This window comes from Athene noctua, chromosome 5, assembly GCF_965140245.1.
Source record: "Athene noctua chromosome 5, bAthNoc1.hap1.1, whole genome shotgun sequence".
NCBI lineage: Eukaryota > Metazoa > Chordata > Aves > Strigiformes > Strigidae > Athene > Athene noctua.
The window spans coordinates 39,967,099-39,983,370 of NC_134041.1; the positions used below are offsets into that span (position 1 = coordinate 39,967,099).

Here is a 16,272-nt window from a genome sequence, read left to right on the forward strand (position 1 = left end):
CAGAGATAAAGTACAAGCTGCTACAGCTACAGCTGCTTGAGCTTAAGAGCTCTGGCTCCTCGAACAACCTTGCAAACCTGTGGACCGAGCACAGTAGGCTACAGACACTGAACTGCTCTGCACACCTTCTGAGATTCTTTCTGCCTAGTTAAACATAAGAATGGGCAGTCTGTAACCACTTCAAAAATTTTTGTTTCATTTCTTCTGCACTATACTAGCTCTCTGGTCAAAACATAAGGTTGAAAGTATGCCATTGTATCCCTCCTTTCCTTTAAGTAATCACTCCAAAATTTTGCTCCTTGGAAATATTTTACCTTTTTTAAAATCAGACTTATTCTGAACTATAATCCTTCCTGCTTTCTGCTCTCACTTTCATTTGTACTTGATGTTGACTTTGATCTTGGAGGATCCAACTTCATTGCCTACCAAATTACTGGCAAATGTTGCAGTCTCCAAAACTTCCCCTCTCCTTGAACACTGTCAATAACTGCATATATATGTGACCCAAAGCACAGTACCCGAGACAGTTATATGGCACCCTTAACATTCAGCTACTACTTGAAGTTCAGTAATTTGGGCATTACAACATTAAAATTATACAAAAATAATTCTAGAATAGACTGATAGTTGCTTATACTTCATAATCTAGTAGAAGAAAAACTCCCAGTTCATTTATTTATGTAGGTATGTCTTAATTTGAAGCTATTTGAGCTTCTTTTAAACTCTACACAACCCATTGACAGCCTGTAATGAAAGCCTGCAGATGATGTATTTTGTGAGAAAACACCTATTTTTAAATTTCTAATAATCCAGGTGTTTCCTCAATTTATGAAATATTTCAAGAATTCTCATTGGAATTTATGCTACTATGTAAATGTAATATATATGACTTATTTCACTTCCTTTTTCTTCCCTCCATGACCTTAAATATGTTCCGAATTTGGTCAACTTGTGTACAACTGCATTTCATGTAGTATGCTTGCACTTACTTGCATACTGGACACCTCCAAGTTCCTCTTTCACAATTCAGTTGCAAGTAAGATTCCAGATCAAAGCACTAGGTATCAGAAAGAAACAAAGAAGAAACAAAAAAAAAGAGGAAATCAAGGGAAAATATTTTATTAACTGAATCAGTTGGACAAAAGTAAAACTGCCACGAAAAAGCCTACTAGCACCGAAAACTAAACTGAATAGGTTACTTTCTCCCTCTACATTAAACATACATATATATAGTTATTTAGGGTGACAGACACAAAGAAATCCCATTTCATTAGGCTCTCATACAATAACCAAGCTGTACTGTAGCAACACATGACTGAGGGAATATGGCCAGGCCACTCACCTGTACATGCTTGCAATCATGACCCCTTGCTGGGAGCTGAATCCGCCGGAATGTGATTGGACACTTCAGAGACACTTTAATAGCAGTTTGCTCTACTCCATCTTCGCCATTTAGTGTCGCATTGCCAGAGGAAGCTGCTACACTACTGAAGTTCCTCTTTACTGTTTAGAAAGAAAGTATGTGTATGTGTGAGAAAAATCAAGCGTAAATAAACTCCAACATAGAAATCTGAAAGACCAACACTTCAACCTTCAAGGGCCAATTTAATGAGACAATTTACCCACATAGTCTATTCTGTGCAATTTAGAACATTCCTGAACATACAAACCAACACACATGCCTATCAGCTATATCCTTAACCAAATAAAGTGCCATACAAGCACTTAAAGCAGCCCTAAATAAACAAAGAATAATCTTCCTACACAGGCTTTTTAGGTAAGTCAAAAACAAAGGCAGAAGAAAATCCTGAAAGGTTCTCCTGGAATGGGAGAGTTCTCATTGGGAACTAAACTTGTGTCCTTGGTACTCTGTTATCCCCACCCAAATAGCCTTCAACATCTGAGGATACCAAGGATTTAATCTATGCACATGATGTTCTGGAAATTCGTGACAAGGCCAGCTTAACGTTTTCAATAAGCAAGTAAATCTTGTGTAGAAACAGCTGATCACAACTGAACATAGCCATTCTGGAAAGTCATCCCCCATGCAGAATGAAACTCACTCTTAGTGATACAATGTTCTGCTGGAAGGAGGCGTTTCTTTAGTAGACCTTGAAGTACAGAGCGAACCGATGGCCGGTGTACTAACTGCAACACGAACAAGTGTGACTGAAAGAAAATGCATTTTGTTACCAAGAGAACCAAACACACAGGGTAAACACTGTGCTGAACAAATCTGCATTCTTCCCTCGGACACGTGGCTTCTGCAAGAGCCTGATGCTTAAATACAAAAGCTCTGCTCTGGTTCTGCTCTGCTGCACACATGTGCTCCCTTAGGGATATTCTGCACGCTGCACAATATGATGTTCTGTGCTCCAGAAGCATAACGTATACAAGGGCTTCAAAAAAAGCAAAGATTTTCTTCATTTTGTCCTTCCTTAATATTCAGAATATGCAGGGCTGATGTATTCATCTCTGACATCAGGGTTTATTTTTAAAACCCTGGATTCTTTGACACAGTCTAGCCTACCTGCCTGTACTCTGACTACATTTTTAAGTCGCAAAAACGATTTGCTACTGATGTGGCTGGAATCAAGTGAATCTCCTTCCCCAATACAGAGCTTGTTTTGGATTCACGGGATGTTGCCGCTGCTCTTAGCCACCAGATAAATGACATTATACGGAGAAACATCAGTGTGAAGTAAAGCAAAATGGGTGGATGGCTTCTTGTCGAAGTGCCTCACACTGCGACCTTGGGAGAGGTAGCAGCTTGCTTTCTTGTCAGTGACAACAGAACAGTCAAAAGCTCAGTCTGTATGTGTGCAACAGCCTGCATTAAGAATACAGTACTCGACCCTGAGAGGAACTAAATCATGGAAAAAGACAAAGGGGAAAGTTGCATCATCTAGACTGCATCATGGAATAGGAGTTTTTCATCTGAAAAGCTATTTGAAAAATTATCACCACCACCACCAATGGTGATGGTGATGATGTTCTCATGTCAAACCAAACACAGTACCTTAAGTATAATGAAATTAGTACCAGACAACAGATTGCATCACAATAATCTACTTCTATATTAATACACTTTAGCTGCCTTGTAATGCAAGCACATGCTAAATATGTAGGAGATCAAACTCCCTTCCTCCCCTAGACCACAAGCCTTTTCAGAGACACTGGAAGGACACCACTACATTCTGCAATAATTCAGCAGCAAAAATTTCCATATTAGCACTCTGACTGTGTCAACATCATCAAACAAGCACCTTACCAGAAAAATGCATGGGAAAAAAAAAAAAAAGAGTAACGCTCTTTCAGCTAAGGCAACATTTGCAAACTGTACTAAATAGCAAACTCAGCATCAGCAGCTGCAGCCGTGAGCTCAATGTACTTACACAACAACATGCTGTGACTGTAATTTGAATCGTGTTTCTTCCCGGCTGGCAAACGTGCTTTAGGTGCAGAGGTTTATGAGATGTCTTGTTGTCGCCACGTTCGATGGTAAGTGGGGTTGCATTAACGCTGACCTGGACTGAAGCTGGCCAGTTTGTGTTCATTTGTCTGTCTTCATGGTGATAGCACTTGAACTGTAATTCCAAATCAGACCTGTACAACAACCAATAAATCTTCCTTTAACTTTGCTTTCACATTGCAGAGGGAGGTAATTTTTATGCTAGAAATGCTTTTTTCTTTATCAGATTATTTTTCTACAATTATTGCCAGTAAAGGGTATTAACACACTTTCTTCATAAAAGCCCCTAGCAGAAGCAAGTCGCAATGAATTAATGATGCAAGCATGCCACAAAGTTGTTGTTAATGTTTTACACTTATAAAGGACTTTCCAAGGGAACATCATCTCAAACCACTCTGCAAAACTAGACCATGGAATGATCCTGCATGAGGAAAAATGTTAACATCAGGTGGGTCCTCCCTGTGTGTTAAGAGTTAAGAACAAGAATGTGATATGCTGCAGTGGGTTGTGCTGGAAGCCTATGGATTCTTCACTACTTCAGAGCATTTAAAAAAGCATTTGAATGAACACTTGTTGGATAAAATACAGGTACAGCTAGTCCTGCCTTGTAACAGGGACATCAACTAAAATAAAATGACTGCTGTATCTCAGCTCCTGTGTTTCTGTTTCTGTGATTACAAATTAACACAGCTGTGGATTAAATCTACCAAATTTAGACCTTCTTGCAGAGCATGCATTATTTCCACCCCTTCAATAGTAACTTTCACACACTAGCTCCTCAAAAATTAAGTTTTATAACACCTCCAAAAAAGGAAGAGGCTGAGATTAAGTTAATCACAAATTAAGTGGGTAGAGAATATAACTTCAGTTTCATACCTGGATGTTAACCTTGTGTTAGGAATGAGTAATTTGAAGAAGAAATTTAAAAGAACATGAAGAACTGAACTGAAATGTCAGGATTCTGCTGTTCATGACAGCAAAAGACAGCTGAATGTTTATCTTTTATGCTTGAAAATCTAGGTGCTCATTTCTTCACCTTGCCTGAAGGAAAATATCTTTGTAAGATCCATGAGGAACAGCTCATTCAGGAGATCATCACCTTAACTGCCATTTTCTTTATACAAAAACAGAGATTTCAATTCTGACATCATCTTTTCTGGATTTCAAAATATCAAGATTTAGCACTGGATAAAAACGTGGCGGTTTTTTAAAAAGAAAGGTACAGAATACAAACTACCCGACCTTTCAATAATCCATCTACATTAAGTCTTCCCAGGCTTTTTTTTTGTTCAACATTTTATAACTCTTTTTTGAAAGCTCCCTCTATAAGATCCACAGGAGGGTCTCACCTCAGGAGAACACACTGCAGTCACCCAAACCTGGAGGGAAACAAGGCTTGGTACCTCTAATATAAAAACCATGCAGATTAAGTGTGTTCCTGAGGACTCTGAGAAGGCCTGTTGCATGTCACAGAGTGGTGACAGAGGGCAAGAGACCCTCATGTTCTTAGCAGACAGTGTCTCCACTATGGGACGTTACACTCAGCAGTGCTAAGACTGAGCCAGCTTCAAGGCGACATTTTCCCAGCCTTCAACCTTTCTGTTTCTCATAACCATGAAAAGTTCCCAGTGGGGAGAAAAACAGTTGCATTGCTATTCATTATGTGGGTACACGTGAGAGGTTTTGCCAAATATTTTAACTGGCAGACAAATATTAAGAATTGGCTCGATTCCACCATTCTCTATAAAACCAAAATCCATCCACACATGTGACTAATTCATTTTTCTGGAATCCATCCAACCCTGAGTTAAATGTGAAATGACTTCATTACAGGACCATCCGTTCTCCCCACTATTAACAAGCTTTTCAAAACAGCAGACCTGAGCACAGTTTACCTATGAGTCTTCATTAAAATAAGTTTAAATAAAGATTTAAATAAAGGCTATGGTGAGCTAAGGAAGAAAGAAAGAACAGATATTAAGAAACAGCCTCATGCCTCAGTGCAGCACTATAAATCTACTGAATGAGCCAGCGCAATCCCCAGTAGTGATTACTTATTAATAAGAACTGGCAAATAACTGCCAAAACTCCCTCTGCTGCGAGTACTCCACGATAATGAAATGCAAATAAGCAATAACTGACCTCAAAGTTAGGTGTTAATTATTGGATGTGGTCTGCCTGCAATCTCCCTCCCTCCCAACCTCCAGGCCACCTCAGGGTAGGGGGGCACCCTGGCAGCAAGGAGTCCTTCATCACACCTCAGCTTTAGAGCCAGAGTCCATCCCTGGGGCAGAGAACTGAGTGTGCCTCTCTGCCCATGTCACACCCTCCTGAAAATACAAGTCTCAAGTGGATTCTAGTGAATAGGAAGATGATCCTCACAGGGAAAAAAGCTGAAACTACACGTTATCACTCCCATTAAAGTCAGGGGGTTTGTCGTCCAAGCTCAGGAATAAACTGGAAGTGAGGCAGGTGTAATGGAAAATGTGCTTAAGATGCTGCATTTTACCATCTCAGCTGCTACACTTGTGAAACAATCTCTGTACAAGATCCTGAGCATCTAACCAGCCTCCACAGTGCACAGAGACAGGTTCAAAGAATTTCATCAGCAGCCAAGATAAACACTGAGATGTTTTCTGAGAAAAACAGAACGAGAAGATAAAATTATTCCATGTTATTTGAAAATATACAAATAAAAAGAAAGGCTCTGATCGTCATTTGATCTAAAGCCCTTTCATGAGCATGGTGGAACCAGGACATAGCCTGGAATCACTCACGCAGATCTACATTAAATGCAGGAAGGTACCACCTAGGAAAGCTATTGCTCTGTGCTGGAAAGAGTACTCTCTGCAAGTGAAAACCAGAAGCCTTTGTACATGGAAAGCATGCTCTGATATTTCTAACCTGACCTTACTGGTGGAGTCACATGAGAGGGAGATTCTAGGAAGTCAGTTTCTAAAGTCAGGAGGATTTAAGCACTCGTTTTTCCAAATGATACCAAGCTTCTAAATCATGTCCTTCATTAGTGTGTTATTTTTATTATCAGATACTCTGCACCATTTAATTTATGTATAAAATAACAGCCTTGAACAGTTACTCCTGCAACTAACATTTCACAAGACACAAAGCACCTAGGATTTCAGAGTCTCTCAAATGGAAGTTTGTACTGGTGTTGATTGTGCATGTCCCATACTCGTTCCAGCCAGAGCTGAAAGGATGGAACAGCTGCAGTGATTTTTCAAACACTGCATGCCGTATGCTATCAGCAAGGAGATGTAATACAGATAAGGGAGCATTTTAGAACATGTTGTTACTGGAAAGTGACAGGTGAGACTACCTGTGAGTTTAAAGGGCATTTTTCCTATCTAGGCCACAATTTTTAAAGTTAAATTCACAGCAAACCTAAGTGAAGTTCATCTGGCCTGCCACTCCTCCATCACTAGGTGCAAGACTTCCTGGCAGCAAGGCTGAGCTTACCTCCACATCAGTGTCTGATGAACAGTTGGCCGTAAGTGAAAGACATGATTACTGACTGCCAGGTTGTGTTCCAGCCGGAAAGGCTCCAGTACAACACCATCTCTCACAGGAAACGTCAAACGCAGCTCATCATTGTGGTTGGCTGGGATCGAAGAGGGAGAGAAAGTGTGAACTTTCCCTTTAGCATCTGCAGTGCAATAATAATGTGCATATTTATACAGAATAGTAACAAATGACATAGAGATCTGCTACTGGGTCTAACTTAGCAGGTTCATACACGCAAAAAAGGAAGTCACAACTAAGTACATCATCTAACTGATATAAGTGACATGGCTCAAACTGATAGAGATGACAAACCAAATTCTTCTATTCTCTAACAATAGAGCCTTAGCATTCTGGCCACAAACAGAAACCAGGCATGGCAAGAATTCCTGTTTTTTATTACTGGACAGGTTCTGTGTTCAGGCTTACTTTGTTGGCAGAAGACTGACAACAAATCTTTTAATCATGGCAAACTGTGATAATGCTTATTTTCCCAGCTTTGAACTGGTATCAACATTACTCAATTAGTTCTGACAGTTTCATCACCTGAAACCATCCCATGACCAAAGACACGGTATTCAATCGCTCTTTAATCTCACAAAATGAGGTTTTGTGGTAACTTACAGCTAATCTATGAAGTCCAAATATCTTTAAATGCTGTGTTCTTGCCCAAATAATACTGCAGGCCACCTTCTTCTACTTAATTTTTCAGCTGTCTTGAACTCCATGTACCAGTTGCAAAGTGCTAAAGCAGCAGCAGTTATTTTACAGAAAACATAAAGCTTCTCCCAGTTCCCTAATAAATGATATCTTCTATTGTTCATCAGTCACTTCAAAACCTCAAATGTCTTGTGCTAGTATACAGCAAGAGAGATCTTGTTATTCCTGCCCTGTTCCCAGCCAAATGTAGCTGTGATGTTGACTGGCTTTGAAAGGAACATATATCAATTTTTGGCATACTACTGAATATTCTTAAGCCTGTATGGATCACAATAGAGACACCGCTATAAATATTCACATTATACGCTATTCTGCAGTGATGTTCAATGAATGGCTTTGCCCTTGAACAAAACAGACCACAATGAAAGTTCATACAATAAACAAGCCTACCAAGCACACAACGCAACACAAAATCATGTGTTTTATCATCAGGAAGCATATTACAGCAATACCTCAGGAGTAAAATCCTTACAAGTTTTACCTGGAAGAACTTTTCTGATACTCTATTTTAGAAGGGGATAGCAATCTTTCTCTTTCCTGTCCACTGGCTCTAGTGAGCCTGCACCGTGCTTGCCACCTATCACAACTTAGCAATTCGAGCCTCTCCCAGTGCAGCAATCAGAGCTAGTTTCCAGACTCTGAAATGTATGTGGCAGAGAAGAGAGGGACAATAAATGACTGCGGGGGTATTCTGTTTGCTACTCACTTGGAGGTGGTGGTAAAGCATTGATATTTGGTTTAATATCAGGTGGGAATGGTGGTTTGACATCCTGGTTAGGTGACAGGTACGGAGGAATATTGCTCCCTGGAGTCATAGGTGGCGTGGGGTTTCCTGGAACAGGTGAATGAGGGTAATTTGCCACAGGTACAGGCCTTGATGGCTAGAAAATAAATAACATTACATTGTTATTGTGGTCTGAAAATAAGAATAACAAGCCTTGTGAACTGTACAGCTATCAAACACCAAAGACTACAAACAAGTTTGGGAGGCCCCAGAAGAACAAGAAACCACAGGACATCCCATGAGGCCTTTGGAGAAGAGGCAGACTAGGAGAACAAAGCAGGAACTGAAACCAGCAGACCAGCCAGCTTAATCCAGGCAATGACCAGATACAAGAAAGGCTGCCAAGAGGCTTAGCAAGTTCCTCTGAACGCTCTATTTCCAAAATCAACCAGCCATTCGCTTCAGTTTTTCCACACCACCCCAACCCACCCAGCACTCTGTATCTCTTTGGCTTCCTCCCAGAACAGCCAGAGTGTGCAAAAGCCTACAGGAAAAATGAAATACAAAGACACATGATTAGAATGTCTGTGTCCCTTTTACTTCCATCTATCCTTCTACCCCTGTACAACTCATCTACTCAGAATGAAAGCTCTGGAGGTCAGGGGATGTCTTTCACTCTGTGTACCGACAATTTGATGGTAGCAGTTAATAGCATAAACCAGTAACGATGATGTGCAGGAAGCTGACATTAAACAAAACTGAAATTGCATGGCACTCTCCTGTAATAGCTCATGCACCATAAGCACATACAACAAGAGTGTCAGAAGATTAAAAGCTTTACAGACAGCCAAAGTATCAGGACTTCAAATCTGATTCTCTATATAAATGCTGCACTGCTGGCCTAGGATACTCTAAAGTACATAAGACAGCTGCACTCTGAAATCTTAAGCATTTACATTTCCAATCATCTTTGCTTTTTTCTTTAACACATACAGTTACTATCTTCACAATCACTACAATCCAAAGGTTCAGGTCCTGTCTGTGGCAAGCTGGAATTTTTCCCCTAGCCAGGATAATCTCCCTTCTTAACAAGGTCTCTTATTTTCTAACTGTTTCCAGAACGGTTGATATTTAAATACAAAATATGGGATGCATTGGAAAGACCACAAATTCCCTGTTAGAACTATCCTGTAAGGAAAAAACTTAAACCCCCATCTAAAAGAAACACATGTAAAATGCATTTTAAAATCCGTTACTTAAAAACTTTACAGAGATCTTCTGCTGTTATTTTAGCAGAAGTGGCTGCACTGGAATTACAGGAGTTGAGGATCTGTCTCCTCCTCCTGCTCCTCCTGGCAGTGTACTGCAAAAGCTGCCATGGTGCAACAGGCATTCTGTTGGGTACCACAGTGGACAGCTTGCTTGTACACAGAACAATAGATGCTCTATAGTAAAGGGGGGAGGTGCAGGGGAACGTGTTTCTGCTTTTTTCAATGGTGTTTTCTGTGTGAATCACACCTGCACAATTCTGGTTCAAGACCAATGCGCATCCTGGATTCTTTCAGCCTACATTCAAGATCAGAATGTAGTCCAGAGACTTCAACAGCTAATGCTTTAAGAGCAGGTCAGACCAATGATGGTCCTCCCCATTTTTACACTCACTGGAGTACTCGTGGGCAAAAGGTCAATTTTGTACGCACTTCAAAGGTATCAAACATCAGCAGGCCCTCAGTACAAACTCAGCTTGGATAATACTAAATGCTCAACATATATCCATAAAACTGGCTTTAGTCAACATTTTTACAATTCTAATTCATGCCCAAAACAAGCAATACAGAGGGAAGAGAAGGAGAAAAGAGGAGGGAGAGGTCAGAGGAAGTCACGTAAACTTGAGTTCAAAGATGAATTTTACAGCTGGAACAGCTTTTAAGTTTGAGCTGGGTTAATCCAACAGTGATGACTGTAGATCTGAAATTGGGATGCTGCAGTGCAAAACTTGTTTATTACAAATTTTCAAAGTTGTTTTCCTGCAGGGTGCCATGAATAGGTGAAAATAATACACCTGAAATTCATTAGGTATTTCTTTTTACATGCTATGTTTAAAGCAAAACCAACATTTTCTTGTAAAAGCCTTAATGAGCTGCAGTAACATTCAATTTTCTTTATGGACTGCTCTCAAGTTCCTATGCAACTTGGCTGACTGACTTGATCCTGATATCTATAACATTAGTAAAAACACGGTGTTTTTTTTCTTTCCTTTAATTACACAAAAGCAGTATCTACAAAGTCATTAATGTGATTTCATTCATAAATGTCTATCAGAACGCAACAAGATAATCTAAAAGTTCTTACCTTGTAATACTGCCCCATGTTGACCGTTGGAGGAGGGTACTGCCCTGTGTTTTGCTGGCTTGGCATCCTCTGTCCAGAATAGTTGGGAGACGTAAGGGGTCTTGGAGGGTTGGGAGTGGGGTACTGACCAGGCTGGTTTGGAAACTGGCTATTTGGTCCATACTGCTGGTTTCCATAATTCGGCTATTTCATGACAGAGATGAAAGGAGACAAAGATCTGTTTCATGCAAGCTGTCTAGAACTGATTATTAGCACACATTCAATAGTGGAATCAAAGCTAACGAAAAAACCCTCCAGGTGAATACTCCTCAATTTAGTGCCACTTATGCCTAAATGAGGGCCCTGATGGGTGGAGGTGAATGCTCACTCAAAAGCATAAAAGTCCTGCAAACCAAGTGGGATAAGAATAACCATGTACCTTAACACACACATACACTCAAGCCTTGCAGCTCTGTCAAAGGGCACTGTTTTTGAAGAAATTGCAACCAGATGCAATGCTCGCAAAATCTCTGTGTTTTTGCAAGTGCTACCAGCCCCATCCCTGGAGCTCCTTTTCCAGATGGAGAATGGAAGTACAAAAAAAAAAGTAACAAAAAAAAAAATAATCCCAGAATGGGCAGAGATCAGAAGCTGTGTTGTCCATGTCTGTCTTCTCAACACAACTGCTATGCTGGCCCTGTGCTACAGTGTTCAGCAATACCCTAACAGCTGAAGAGAAGCTATTATTAGATATAAACACCTTGCCAGTGCTAGCTAGTACTGTGCTGCAGTTTTGGAGTCAAAGTCATGAAAACTGGAACTTTAAAGGTAATAAAATGTAAATTTGAAAAATTAACTGACTAATAAGAAGTTTCTATAAACTAAGCTTTCAGAAACCAACCAAGTAAACAGCATCTATAGGATCTGCAGAATTCCAGATCAGCAAGCATGTAAACATTTAGGTCACTGTTCAGCACTGACTTCTTGGGAACGTGATCATATTCACTTACAATGAAAAACCTGCTTCTGAAGCAGCAAGAAGTGATTTACAGTCTTCTTTCAAATATGAAATCTGAAGATAAGAATTATCTGAACAAGCCACATTCTGTGTATTCTTAACTTAATTGTAGAGTAAGTGGCAGTATTTACAGAGTGAAAAGCCTTCCCAGAGAAGCAACTCCTGCAAAAGCACATAACTTTCATTTCTGATCTTTTTTTTTTTTTAAATTAAAAAAAAAAAAAAAAAGTTTGCAGATCAGGAAAGAAAGGTAGCTCAGTAATAAATATTTGCTACATTTTCTCCACACCATGGTACTCTCTCCTGTATGTTTTCTATAAAGTCTTACTACCATTATTATAGTCAAGGCAATAGCATAAAAAAAGCCTCTGTATCTGGAGTTATAGCTATTGTTGTGGTCTCAGTTTAATACAGAATTTTTCCAGGAAATTATCTCTGAAGTTAGTAACTGGTAACTAGATTTGTAAAGACATTTAGGTGCATATAGATGCTGAGAAAGAGTTGGTGAGACTCTCAAAAGCTTCTATTGGCCAATTCGCACCAATTTGTATAGTAAAACACTGGTGCTTTTTAAAAATCCAAAAGCTTGTCTGTCTATTTCTTTGGTCTAGTTTTCTTCAAAATTTTGACCCTAAGTGTTTTGCCCAAGGTCATAATACAAGTCAATGGCAATGTAATTTTGTCTACAAAGCCACTCAGTTCTCATAACAGCATGGGAACTTAAGACAGAAATACCACATTCCAAATAAACTTCTATTAGATAAACGCTGACACAGAGGGGATTTGAGTTCAACATGATTTATATTCACCTCAGTGCCCATGAAAATCAAGCCTCGTGAAGTTTGGAAAGCAATTGGTCTTTAAAATAAATGTTATTACTATTGGTGTTTATACAACGTATCTCTTTAGAACAATAAAACCATCCAAGAAAATGGAGATCACATATGCATTGGGTTCAAATAAAGTATTTCAACATCTTCAACATCTCTTTTAAGTTGTCACATTAAATAAATCCACTCCTGTGAAGGAAGTCTGCTTAAAGTCTATGAATTTGCCATCTAGCATGAGCATCTCCAAGTGACATTTTGAGGGCTCTGTCAATTTTGGGCCTTTCTTGGATTTAGTGACCGTCATCTTGACTAACATAGCAAGGGCCAAGCTGAATACTTTAGAAGTTAAAAAGGAACAGCTGCTGCCGCTCATATTTTAATGGCGGTATTCTTATCAAGGTTGGAACAAAGATGTACCTATTGTACAGGGATGCACACCACACATTACCCAGCACGTTGCAACTTTCAGTCAAAATAACAGTGTGAACAAAATAGAATTTATTTTATTACCTCCCCTGGGTATGGTCTCTTTATGCCCTGTATAGGCAAAGACTGGGGGCGTGGGCCTGGGTAGGCTTGCTGAGGCATCCTCTGCCCATGGGTGCTGAAGGGACTCATTCCAGGAGGCCGAGGCTGGTTCATGCCCATGGGTGGCCCACTCATGCTGGAAGGTGTCATTCCGGCTCCCATGCTTGCTGGGTTCATGTTGCCTGGCATAGAAGCAGGGCCACGAGGACCAGGCTGGTTCATAAACTGGTTGTTGTAAGCCTGAGTTGGACCCATCTGGAAAGAGGAACAAACCTTCAACGGAAGAAGAAGAAAAAAAAAAAGAATAAAATGCGACATGCATTTAAAACGGGAGGAGAGAGCTGAACATGCTTTTGGGGGAGGGAAGAAGGGGAGGATTTATGTCGCATTTTCCTTCAATGTCCTCCAACATTTGATGGGCAGTGATGTAATTTATAATAAAAAATCAGAATTGTAGAAGGCATCAGAGAGAAAGACAGAAATCTAAGGTGAACAATTAAATTGTTTAAATTGGCTAGTCTATTACTGTAAGATAACAGGTTAGGAAGTTGGCTATGTAAATAGAGCACAAGACTACAATTTCTAAAACACGCTTCTTTACATCACCTGGCATATAAGGCCATATACTTCAAAGCTCAGAGAGGTAAAAAAGCTAAGTGGAAAAAACCTGATCAAACCCTTGTTTATTTTAAGAAAAAATTACTACATGAAGTCATGACATGCTGGAGGGTATGGATCACCAGAAATGCATGTCTCGCCTAGCTGTTCTCGTAGACAACATTATTGAAAAGCAAATATCTTTTCTATTGTCACTTCCTTGTTTGAAGGGAAAAAAACCCAACCAACCAACTGTAGTGGGTAAAATAAACTATTACCCAAGTGATAGAAAACCTATTCCAAGATTCTGGAACATTTCAGCAGGTACTCAAATTTAGAGGTTCACAGGGCTGGCAAAGGCAACAATAATATATCACATCAGATGCAGCCATAATTTGGGGTAATTTTCAATTTTTTTTTAAGGGGGAATCTCTAAACTACAAGACACACTCAGGCAGGATTTGTCAGGAAAAACATGGGAGACTGACTCATACCTATATACACACATTCCAGCAGTTTCTCACAAGCATTTGTAACCATGTTCATGCACAAAAAAAAAAAAAAAAAAAAAAAAAAAATTAGGCACCCTAATAAACAGGGGAGTGGGGAGTGAGAAGGACAGCCCAATTCCATGTAATTGTCCAGCTCAGGCAGGTATGAAGATATAAGGGTTACTCTCTTACCGGTCCATACTGGTTCATGTCCTTATTCTGTGTTTCCTGAAGGGCTGCCACAGTGGCTGTCGCTGTAGCTGTTGCTGTAGCAGCTGCAGCCGCAACTGCAGCAGCAGCAGCAGCTGCAGCTGGCTGGGTGAAATCAGCTGGTGGCCTCGTGTGTGGGGGGATCCCCATTCCTGCAGGGGTATTTGGGCCTCCAGGGTAACTAACAGAGAAGAAAAGAAAGAAAGAGAGAGAGAGAGACACACACACACACAATTAAAGACACGCCTGGTGGATTTTGTTTTGAACGCTGGTGTGATCCTCATCTGGAACTGTTCTAAAATCACATATCAGTGCCTAACGAAAGCCAGCAGGACAGGGAATTAGGTGTGTATATGAGATACTAGTGTTGCTCAGGTGCTGTCACTGGGACTGCAAGGCACCACTGTCATTTGTTTTGGGGGCAGTGAACTGCATTGCAGCTCTGTAGCTTACTGCAAAGTTGAACTGAAATCCTGAAAGGTAATGCATGCTCCATTTCCCAATAGTGTAGGGGCAGACTGCACAGCAGCATGAACACAGAGCTTCCTCCACTACAGTGCATTCATCTGCCTCATGGGTGAACTATGTATGCCAAGTGTTGCCAATGTTGTAAAAGCATTTCCCCCTAAACCTTAGCAGAAAGGCCAGGAGAAATGCAGCGCAATCAGCTCTATTGGATTCTACACAATGCATTTTGCAGTTCCTACCCGGGTCTCCTACTGATTGTAAGATAAATTAAGCTGAACCATGACCATGCCTTTCCCCCTCCAAGACATCAGCTATCTTTATAAATATGGGCCAGTGATCCTACTATGCCCATTTTAGAGATGTTATTACAAAGTTAAAGAAACCTTCTGACTTGTTCAAGGTCACTCAGTAGGTCAGTGGCAGAGATGAAAACTCCCTCAGTCCCAGGCTTGTGTTCTTCACACTAGACTGACTATGCTAACAACCTTTTCAGCAAGCTTTGCAGAGGGACCATAAATAGTGGTTTCAGTTAAGTGCACTTACCACCCTTGTTTACAAAGCATAGACACAGAAAGTCAAAATGTAACAAAACCCAGGCTATTAGTTTTGTCTTATTTTGCTAATCCAGCATTTACTTCCCTGAAATAAATACAGAGCTTGACCATCTCTCTGAACAACTATCTTCACGCCCAATTCTTTTCAAATTCCTGCTGTGGAGTAAGTCTTTGGGCAGAAATATCCCATTGCATAGGAACCTACTTTGACTAATACTCAAGCTTATCCCTCCATATGCATGTAGAAATTATACCATCAATATCTTTCACATCCTGGCCTTATTAAATGTTACTCATTCCTAAGCCTGTGGTCTGTTTAACAATCTCTCTTAATTAAAACTTTATTCTGGGGGTTTATTAGAGCTAATTGATTGACCTAAGCCATTTCCATTTACTGTGATGAATTTCATTGCAGTTTAGGGTAGCTGATTTCCAAAGCTGTAAAAGCAGTATGCACTTCAGTTAACCAGCATAAAATAGCTACTGAGACTTTATATAAATAAAATAGGCTCGTGACCCTTCTGCCAGGTCACTAAAAAAAGTTTCATCAACTATTTACACCCATTTTCCACCTCAGACAAGTAAATCTTACCTGCCACCAAAGCCTCCACTTCCAGGATAATTGGGTCGCCCATACATGCCCTGCTGTATGTACGGCTGAGTGGAGCCTGCCTTGGCTGAAAATTGTTGCTGCTGTCCAGCAAACTGAGGGGAATTGATTCCAGGGTTGCTGGTAGTCATCCCAGAAGCCATGGGATTTCCTGCTGGGTTCATAGGGTTGTTAGCATTTGCCATTGGATTTCCCAGCAC

At 40.3% G+C, this 16,272-nt stretch overlaps 1 protein-coding gene across 15 annotated transcripts in view; it reads right to left on the bottom strand.

Moving 5' to 3' along the window:
* Window positions 1-16,272, bottom strand: part of ZMIZ1 (zinc finger MIZ-type containing 1) — a 363,155-nt gene that overhangs the window by 18,937 nt on the left and 327,946 nt on the right. For 12 of the 15 annotated variants that reach the window (XM_074907137.1, XM_074907136.1, XM_074907143.1 and 9 more), the window contains 10 exons: window positions 16,055-16,272; window positions 14,423-14,621; window positions 13,125-13,415; window positions 10,788-10,970; window positions 8,418-8,592; window positions 6,950-7,136; window positions 3,396-3,606; window positions 2,064-2,169; window positions 1,343-1,503; window positions 990-1,057 (listed from right to left, as the gene is read on the bottom strand). In XM_074907137.1, coding sequence (XP_074763238.1) covers window positions 990-1,057; window positions 1,343-1,503; window positions 2,064-2,169; window positions 3,396-3,606; window positions 6,950-7,136; window positions 8,418-8,592; window positions 10,788-10,970; window positions 13,125-13,415; window positions 14,423-14,621; window positions 16,055-16,272 — 1,799 coding nt within the window. The remainder of the gene's footprint in view (window positions 1-989; window positions 1,058-1,342; window positions 1,504-2,063; window positions 2,170-3,395; window positions 3,607-6,949; window positions 7,137-8,417; window positions 8,593-10,787; window positions 10,971-13,124; window positions 13,416-14,422; window positions 14,622-16,054) is intronic. The other 3 variants (XM_074907146.1, XM_074907140.1, XM_074907142.1) reach the window with 3 other exon arrangements.